The sequence below is a fragment of the Petaurus breviceps genome, unplaced genomic scaffold (genome assembly GCF_028583685.1).
Source record: "Petaurus breviceps papuanus isolate PSGF00001 unplaced genomic scaffold, PetGlider_PUasm1.0 90779, whole genome shotgun sequence".
Classification (NCBI taxonomy): domain Eukaryota; kingdom Metazoa; phylum Chordata; class Mammalia; order Diprotodontia; family Petauridae; genus Petaurus; species Petaurus breviceps.
In genome coordinates, this window is record NW_027187344.1 from 11,349,938 (window position 1) to 11,359,849 (window position 9,912).

Consider the following 9,912-nt stretch of genomic DNA (forward strand, 5'->3'; position numbering starts at 1 on the left):
AATTCATTAGAGTCAACTGACATGACTCAAAGGCAGCCAAATCCTCTCTTGCTATCTCCTTTATCTTATTGATTCTCGATTAGTAATGGTTGTAATTGTTATTGTAGTAGTATAATTATAGTAATTAGTAATTGTTGTAAAGGATAGCCTTTACAAAGATCATTCTCCTTGGCACATCACACAGAAGCAAAATCATACGAGAAGAGCAGCTCTGCCTTCTTCTCACGACAAGTTTCATCAGATCAGTCATTTCCCCGAAGCATGGCTGCCACGTCTATTTTGATCTTTCCTCCAATGTGGTCAAGTCCATTTTTGTTAGGCCTAGCTGGAAAGTATTAAACATTTTACAGAAAAGGAAACCACAGCAGAGAGGTGAAGGGAGTTGTCCAGGGCATACAGTTAGGAGTTAATGCAGAGCTATTTCTCCTACCTCACCATGATGCCCTTAACGTCAAAATAAGGCCTGCAAGCCTAACTAATACAAGGTAGGGGAGTGTGAAAGCTACAGCTGTACCACAGAAATACAGAAGTCAGCCAGCTATGAAAAGTCAACTTTTAATTATAACCAGTGTTGCCAAGCAAAAATCAAATGGAGGTTAACATGATACAATTCCTCTAAAAAGAAAACCAAAATTGCTCTTCTGCTCTCCAAGCTACAGTGGGATCAAGGAGGGACCAGACCCAACTGATTCCTTTGGATTCCAAGGGGTTCACTCCATGGAAGAGTATCTCCCAGAATACACAGTGCAGGGTGTCGGATCTTCCCATCAGTCAACAGGAACACTCTCCATAGGCAAGACTCAGAGAAGCTGTTAGAAATTTTTCTAATAACAGAGGTCCCAAGGCTACCCAAAATAATCTAACCCTCTGACTAACAGAGGAAGGAAGAGAAGCCTATAGGATTTTGAGGACGACCCAGAAATAGGACAGCCTGGGGATACTCTGTGCCTGCTCCCCTCAAAAAAAGGAAATCTCTTCTTAGAGGGGAAGACAGTGTCAAATGTCATCCAGAAACGTGGGTCCTGGAGAAGGAGCAGGCAGACGGTGCAATGTCCTTCCATCAGTCTAGCTCCATCCCTACCTAGCTAGTTTGAAGCCAATCCAGGCCAGACTAAATGCTAGCTAGAATCCCTGACGCCTAGAGCAAAAGTTTAAAAAAATATATATGTGCAATGGGAAACAATTAAAAATGCCCCATAATCTCAGCAACATAATAGTCACACATATATACACATATCTATAAAAAACAAAAACCTAACCCCAAAAGGACCAATCTTGCGTGTGCCCTTAGAACACTCGGTCAAACTCTGTCTGATTGGTGGCCGCGGGGTTGCGGCTCTGATTGGTTGGCTGCTGGGGCATGTGCCCGCCGCCTCTCCGCCGGGGTGGGGCCAGGTATTCAAACATGGAAGTGCTGTGAGTGGACAGCATGTTCTTGAGGTCCGAGGGCATGGGGTCTGACCAGAAGAAGTCATGGTTGAGAGCATCATCGCTATCAATGCGTTGCGTGGGGTCCAGCACCAGCAGTTTATCAATGAGGTCCAGTGCATAAGGGTCTTTGACATAGGCTTTGAGCCGCTCTTTTACCTTCCGTTTCTGTCCTTTAGGCAGGTCCAGTTTCTCATAGAGCTCATATTTATCCACATTGGGCCACACCTACAAGGGAGAAAGAGCCCTTAGATAGTCAGCTTGGGGGAAGGGGGCTCTTACATGCTAATCCAGTTGAGCACAAATGGGGCCAAAACCTAGAATTTTAATCCAATTGTCTCCAACTAAACTAGGAAGTCATTCTGTCATCTTTGCCCTTGCCTAAGGAGAAAGCTAGTCCTCCCAGTACTAACAAAAGCTGCAGGCCTGAGGCTGCCCTACACAGCACAGAGGGCAAGCAAACTGAGCTGGAGGGGAGCTTTTCTGCCACCTTCTTCTTACTGAGCTCCTCACAGCCACCAGCCCTAAATGCTTTAGAATATGTTCTAAAAAGGTGGGCCTCTCTAATTTTTCACATCTAGCACCCTGCACAAAGCCTCATATCATATCATATCACATAATATAGTCAAATGCACTTGTTTTTAGTTATCACTTAAAATTTGGAAGACTTGCAAAAATTTTTTTGGCAGACTTGTTTTACTTTTAACTTATCCTTGAATTAAGTGGGCTTCATCTACTAGTGAACTCAACACTTGGGAATCCAGGGGTGAGATGGTGGCAAGTTTCATCCACATCCATTTTTGCCCACAAAAACTACTGAGACACAGAATGTGTCCCAAGGGCTACAGATGGGAGTACAGCTGTAACATCTGTTTTTTTAGGTGACTGATGCTCTGGTACTTGGCAAGAAGTTGATAGTTATCAGATTACAGAAGGCAAGACTGAAGGACTGTGAGGTTGGTGAGAAACTTACCTCTGGGGTAATGGAACCACAGAGCTGACTGATGAGGGTCAGTTGGTGCTGCTCTGTGTTACCCTGCATAATAGGGCTACGGGTCCACATCTCTGCCATGATGCAGCCTCCACCCCAAAGGTCTATTGGGGGGCCATAGTCACGCTCTCCTGTAGACAACAGCAAGAGATAATTGTCGTTACGGAGCTTATTCCATCTTGAACCCCTTAGCTCTCATGCAAACCTCCTGGGAAAAGAGAAAGACAGAGTGGGTCAGTTTCCCAGTCTGTCTCTGAGGCAACTAGGTGGCACAGTAGATTGTCTGGAACTGGAGTCAGAAAGACCTGAGTTTAAATCTTGTGACAGATATTTACTAGCAGTAGGACCATGGGTAAATCAATTAACTCCTTAGCTTCAGTTTCCTCATCTGTAAAATGGGAACAATAATACCACTTACATCACAGAAGTGGTGAGGATCAAATGAGATGATACATACACAGCATTTTGCAAACTTGAAAGCACCACAATTGGTCGTATCTGACCTCATTTTACAAAGGAGGAAACCTAGACAAGTGACCTGCTTGAGATCATAAAGCTAGTTCAGGAACAGCCAGGACTAGAACTTTCTGATTCCCAGTGTTCTTGCCATTATACCACAGCTTCCAGGACTATGAGAGAGGGTGCTCTCAAATCCCCCAAACCACACCATCAATCCCACATAATCACCACTGCCCCACCCCCACCCCCCAGTGTCCTCCTACATCTCCCCCTGATGGGGTCATACCAAGCAGCAGCTCTGGGGGTCGGTACCAGAGAGTCACCACTCTGTTAGTGTAGCGGTTTGGCTGGCTGTTTTTGGCCAGACTAAAAGCCCGGGCCAAACCAAAGTCAGCCAACTTCAGGACCCCATCCCGAGTGATGAGCACGTTAGCAGCTTTCATGTCTCGATGCAAAATCTGTTAAAAACACACACACATGCACAGAGGTTAGTGCCCTTTGGCTTGTGTCCAGTGGACATGGACTTACATGGAAATCAAAGTACAAGACTGAAGCCTTAGGAAGCCTCTGGTCCATATATTGCCTGCTGGGTCAGCATCTCCCCTGGTCTAGGTACACACATTTGTTCTTCTCCAAACATCTAGTTATCATCTGAATTCCATTCCCCTCTTCACCTCCTAAAAATCATACTCCCAGAAGAATGTCTGACCTTCTTTAAAAAAAAAAAAAAGGACATTTTAATGGAAAGGGTAGTAGTGAGATTTCTGGGTCAAACCAATGGACTTTTTGAAACTAGAAACAGCAGGAACCCACAGGCTATTTGCTTATATAGTCATCCCTCACTGAGAAAGCATTTCTCCTTCTATACAAATTTTAACAATCCTTCAGGACCTGGGTCAAATCCAACCTCTCCTCCTTTGAACTCCTAGAGCACTTACTAGCTTCTCACTCACCTGGACTTTCACTACAGCCTAGGCAGCAGGCTCTGCTATCCTCTTTGCATTTACTGCCATTTTTTTGGATTGTAACAAGAGCCTTCTAATTGGTGTCTCTGCTTCAGGTTTCTTCCCCTCTCAAATACATACTCCACACAGCTGCCAGTCAAAGTGATTTCTGAAAGTCTGAGGAGGTAACACCACTACTCTATAAACTCTTATATCTCCCTCCTACCTCCAGGATCAAATGTAAATGCTTCAGGCTGGCACTTCAAGCTCTTCCAAACCTGGCCCCCTCCTGCCCTTATTATATACTATTTCCCTTCACACACTCTTAACTGCTCTCACGCATGACACTCCTTTCCATGGTGGCACCTCTGCATTGACTGTACCTTGTGCCTCAAGGCTCTCCCTCCTCACGTCTACCTCTTTAAATGTCTCCTTTTACATAAAATCTTTCCTCATCCCCTTAGCTGCTAGTACCTTCCCCACCAAAACCTCTGCATTCATGTAGCAAATACTTTGAGAAAAAGGGATAACCTTTCTTGTGTCGCAGACCTTGGACAATCTGATGAAATCTACAGATTCCTTCTCAGAATGTTTTTAAATGTACAAAATTAAAAAAAAAAATATATATATATATATATATTGCAAAGGAAACCAACATAGACCTCAAGTTAAAAGACTTCTGTTAGAGATGTAGATATGATTCTGTCCCTCTGGATATCTTTATTTATTTATTTGGAGGGCAGTTGGGGTTAAGTGACTTGTCCAAGGTCACACAGCTAGTTTTTTGTGTTAAGTATCTGAGGCTGGATTTGAACTCAGGTCCTCCTAACTCCACCTAGCCGCCCCTTGTCCCTCTGGATAGAATGGAAGCTGCTTGGAGGCAGGCCTGTTTCACTTTCAGTTTTATATTCCCTGTGCTTAGAACACAGTAATAAGCATGTGTGCTAGTCTTGTTTCTCTAGGTGGGCTGTAAGCACTCCAGAGGCAAACCCTGTATTCATCTCCGTCCACCCTTGCCCTCCACTTTCTAGCACTTAAGAAGCGCTCATGAATCAGGCCCTTCTACCACCTCAGTGAGCCCTTCAACATACTGTGGTTTAACTACTGCATCAGCCTCTCCACTGGTCTCTCCTGCTCCAAATCATCTTGCATCCACTACCAGAATACTCTTCTTAAACATGTGACACCCTCCTTGATGTTAAACAACCTCCTCAATCTGACATTGAAGGATCTCCAAAACAATCTGGTTCTACCCAACCACAACGACCTTATCGCCTTCTATTTACCTACAAGTTCCCTCTAAAGAAAGGTTCCAGGCAAAAAAGTGGGTTATTCCTTATCTCCCCATTATAGTACAAGTATTCCCACCCCTAGCCTCTGTTCAGGATTTCATGTTATGACATACCCCACCTCCTCCCCAATTCTCCCTGGTATTTTTAAGGGCAGTTTGTCTCACCTTGTTCCGATGGATGTAGTAGAGACCATTGAGCAACATCTGCATCACCTTCTTGATCTCGGACAGAGTGAACTTGACGTGGGCATTGCTTAGCAGCCCAGCAAGGTCGTGTTCACAGAAATCAAACACCAGGTAGATGCTGCCTTTGCAACGGTTGTAGGGAGAGGCTGAGAGGGGATGAGAAAGAGAATGGTCAAAACCCAGTGCTAAGATGAACTACCTGCTATATCCCTACCAACCCCAGTAGCAGTGCCCAGAGGGATGACCAATAAGCATTTGCCATCATGGACATCTTTGGTGCAACAGATGCAAAATAAGCAAATGAATAAAAATCAAGAGAAACAGTATTTGGGAGAGGAAAAGCCAGCACCCAAATGAAGAAAAGTTCAGACCCGTACTCAGGAATACAGTATCATCAGGATTTTATGATTTAGTTTCCAGAAATGGAGAAAGACAGAGGTAGGAACAAACCTTAAACTACAAGAAGATAGAAACACAAGTTACCTTTCGTCCTACAGATCTCAATTAGGTTAACTACATTTTCATGTTTGAGAAGCTGGAGAATCTTGATCTCCCTTAAGGCAGTGATGGGAAACTGGTCAGGAAAAGAGAGAGGCAAGAATGAGGGACCAAGGTAACACGACTTAGGGCAGCTGAATTTCAATCCATCTTCCATACAATTGCCAAAATGATTTATTTTTAAAAGACACATCTAACAGTATCATCTTCTTACTTTAAAAAAATTACTACTCTAAAAGCTTTAGTGGTCTACTACCTCAAGGATAAAATACACGTTCTTCTATTTAGCATTTAAAACCCTTCATAAGCTGACTCCAATCTGTATTTCAAGACTGATTTCATATTATTCCTTTTCCAGGAAAACTGGCTTCTTTATTTTTCCATATATATAACATTCCATTTCCCACCTCCATATCTTCAGTTGGTAGAAAACTAGCCCTCCTCACATATACCGCTTGGAACTGTAAGATTTCTTCAAGGCTCAGCTCAAGTACCATCTCCTATATAAGTGAGAGGCTGACTTTCTAAATGAATGAATGGGGAGAGGGGAAGGGGAAAACACCAAGATTTTCTACCCTACCATCTGACTAAACTAGAGGTCTACTTTCTGGAAAGCTCCTCCATCCCTACACAAAACTGTTAGAAACCAAGGATGAATGTGAATTAGGGAAAAGGTCTTTAGAAGTCATCTGACATCTAGTACCATCTCTGTGTGACCTTGGGCAAGTTAATCTTTCAGTCTCAGTTTTCTAATTTCTAAAATGAAGGAGTTGATACTTCTAAGTTTATTCCCAGCAAATAAATATTAAGATTCTAGATCTGTGTTTCCAGAAGCTCAAAATCAGACATACATCTGGATTAAAACTGAAAAATGCAATCTGGGGAATTACAGAATTCATAAACATTCTAATTTGGCCTCAAAATATCGGCCAAACATGACAAAGCACTTACAAGGCTCTGCTCTTTGACTCTGAACACTTTACCAAATGAAGCCAAATATCTCAAACTCAACCATTTCAATACTGATTAAATCAAACTTTTTCCTGGTGTCCAACTTAACAAATATTCATTAACAGTCCACCTCTGGTGTTAAAAACACTGTGCTATGTGTTGGCTGAGATAAAAAGTTTAGACAATCTAGTAGTTCACTGCTTCATCCTTCCACCTTGTTTATTAAGAGGGCTAGAATCATTTCAAATCATTTCTTTGGGATTAAATAGATGACAGATAAAGGTTTCTTGACAATAATTTCCTTCTGCATAGTGACAATGCTAACACACATGCTGACCCTTCTATTTGTGAAATTCTATAAGGGAAACCATGTCATATTTGAAGCCTTGCTGATAAAAGTTCTGAATTACCTCTACCTAGTTTTTTGCTAGCCAAATTCAGTGAAATGGAGCTGTTCACAAGCTTTTTATAAAAACCTTAACAGACTAATAGGATAGGAATAGAATTCTTCCTAGAGGGATCAATATTTACTTGTCAATATAATTACAGCATCAGAATTCTTGCCCAACCTACCACACCCTCACTCCAAAACCTTTTTAAGGGGTGGGAGGTGAGAAGTATCAACAGGAAGGGGAATATGTATGTGTACATACTGCACTGAAAGGTGGACTTTGGTACAGCAAGTTCACAGATTGTTAGGAGTTGAAAAGGTTAACAAGGTGTTTAGTGAAATCAAGTGAACTCTGAGATATTAATCAGGCCTAGAGGTACAAGTGTGAACAATCAAGGTACATAATAAGTCTCAAACATAAGAAGTCAACATCTAGCAGGACTGGACTCCTGGCCAACTTGAGATTTTCCATGGACATTAATCAGACAACACAAGCTGAACAAATTGAGAGGACAAAGGGGCCAGAGTTTCACATTCCCCTACAGCTTAGACCCAGATTCCATTCACTTACCCCCTCCTTTTCATTTTCCATCAGCACTTTCTTCAGGGCCACCTTCTTGCCAGTCTGTCGGTGTTTGGCCTTGAAGACTTCACTGCAAGCCAAGAGATGGCACATTTGCTTTTCCAGGCTCCTTTTTTGACCAGCACCCTCCTCCCAGAATTTATCAGAAATGGCAATTACCCTTTATCCTAAATTCTTACAACAATTACTACAGCTGGGAGAAGCTTGGAAGTTAGCTACTCTACAAATCTCTCACTATACAGATGAAGAAACTGAAAAGGGGTGGGGTGGGAGGTGGTGAGGAGAGCACAACTGCCCAAGATCACATTATGAATTAGTGACCGGAATCCCAGGTCCTAGCTCTTGCCACCAAACATACCCTTACTTTAATTGAAAAATACAAACAGGGCGGCCAGGTGGCTCATCGAGTAAGAGCACCGAGCGGCTCCAGTGTCGGGATGACCGGGGGGAATCAAATCCGGGCTCAGATACTTAGCACCAAACCCATAAATAACTGGCCGTGTAACCCTGAGCAAGTTACTTAACCCCCATTGTTTAAAAAAAAAAAAAAATACAAACAAAAACCTGTCTGCAAAAAGACTCACCTTCACATCCACCCCTAACTTCTATCTTAACACTCTTACTTTCCATCCCTTCCAGCGCCTCCTTTGTTCAGCTCCTCCCCTACCAGAAGCTCTCTCCCCTGAACCGAAGCCCCTTCACAGTCCCTGGGGGTTCCCCTACCCAGCCTCTCTTTTTTCTCCATTAACCTGAACCTCCTTTCCCTCCTGAGCCTTTCTCGCCAGGCCCTAAACTTCGGGATCCCAGGCAGACTCATCCCTGGGGCCGGACATCAAGCCATCCAGGCTCCCTTTGTCGGACAGTCTCGGGGCCCCAGCCTCAGCCCAAAGAGCCCCCCTCAGTCTCGAGGTCCCTGTAAGAAGGGCTCAGCCTCGAGCCCCAGGCTCCAGAGTCGGGCTGTTAACTTTCTGGACTGGGCGCCCTTCCCTGCGGGCGGTCCCCCCTCGGCCCGGAGGCTTCGGACCCACGGCTCCGCTTAGGCCTCGCCCACGCCCCTCCCCAGCGTCCCGCGGGCTGCCCTGCTCCGGCCCCAGTCCCCCGTCCCGGCCGGCCCCTGGAAGTCCCTTTCTGTCCGAGGCCTCAGGAGGCCACCGGCCCCCCAACCCTGCCCTGGCCCGTCCCGTCCCAGCGCTCACCCGAAGGTGCCCTGGCCGATCTTGGCTAGCTTCTCGTACTTGGACACTTCGTCGCAGAAGGGGCATTCCACCGTGTCGTACTGCTTGGCCATGGCGGCCTCGCCCGTGCCTCCCGCCGCCCCACTGGCGGTCCCCGCTGCCCCCGGGCCGGGCCCCGCTGCAGCCGCCGCCGCTGCCGCCGCCGCCGCTACCGCTGCCGCCGCCGCCGCCGCGCCCCCCACGCTCCAGCCCCCTCCTCGGCCCCGCCACTTCCGCCTCCCGGGCCACTTCCGGCCCCGAGGTGCCGGCCCCGCCTCTTCCGCTCTGCGGCCGCCGCCGGGACCCCTGGGACTTGTAGTTCCCGAGAGGACGGGGGCTGCTGGGGCTGTAGAGCCGCCACCGCCGCCGACACCGCCACCGCCGCCGCCAACACTACCAACACCTCCCGGGCCGGGAAGGCGGGGCCCCGGGATGGGGGCGGGGGCGCGGGGCGGCCCGTCCCGTTGCATTGGCCCGGCAGCTAGCCCGTGGAGCTGCTCCGGAGCGGATCCCGGGCGAGCCGCAGTCTCCTCCTCCTCCTTCTCGGCTCCGGCTTCTCCGACGCCGCCGCCGCCGCCGCGGGGCTGGGGGCGGGGAGGGGAGGGCGGGGGGAGCCGCCCCCGGGAACCGGAGCCAGAGCCGGGCCCGGGGACGCTTGCTCCTCTCCTCCTCCTCTCCCAGGCCCGGGCTGGGGCAGGAAGGGAAGGAGAGACTGAGACAGGAGGAGGAGAGGACACCGAGAGGGGGTGGAGGTAATGGGGGGAGCCTGGAGGGGAGGGGCTGGGGGCGCGTTATAAAGGGGGGGTGGGGAGGTGCCGCCCGTCCTCGCCCGCCTACTCCGCGGGCGCACCTGCCGCGACTCCGCCCCGGACCCGGACCCGGACCCGCCCGCTGGGTTGGGGGTGGGGGTGTTCACGGTGCGTCACCAGCCCCGGCCGCGGCCCCTCCCCCCGGGGGGTCCCGTCCCCACCTCCCC

The 9,912-nt window shown here is 47.6% G+C and overlaps 1 protein-coding gene across 1 annotated transcript; it reads right to left on the bottom strand.

Annotated features, from left to right (window-relative positions):
- Window positions 1-539: 539 nt before the first annotated feature.
- CDK9 (cyclin dependent kinase 9) lies at window positions 540-9,406 on the bottom strand. Its single transcript, XM_069069546.1, has 7 exons — window positions 8,919-9,406; window positions 7,711-7,792; window positions 5,783-5,873; window positions 5,279-5,445; window positions 3,165-3,336; window positions 2,402-2,550; window positions 540-1,656 (listed from the first exon to the last, which is right to left on the bottom strand). Exons 1-7 carry the CDS (start codon window positions 9,404-9,406, stop codon window positions 1,288-1,290), a joined length of 1,518 nt encoding a protein of 505 aa, XP_068925647.1. The 3' UTR covers window positions 540-1,287.
- Between the last annotated feature and the right edge of the window lie 506 nt (window positions 9,407-9,912).

Bases quoted from the DNA above. Each gene is read 5' to 3' on its own strand.
- CDK9 (XM_069069546.1), bottom strand. From the start codon at position 9,406: ATGCAACGGGACGGGCCGCCCCGCGCCCCCGCCCCCATCCCGGGGCCC. The intron at 2,551-3,164 runs GTATGACCCCAT...TGTTGTCTACAG, and splicing joins ACCCCCAGAGCTGCTGCTTG to GAGAGCGTGACTATGGCCCC. The intron at 1,657-2,401 runs GTAAGTTTCTCA...TCTCCCTTGTAG, and splicing joins GTGGTTCCATTACCCCAGAG to GTGTGGCCCAATGTGGATAA.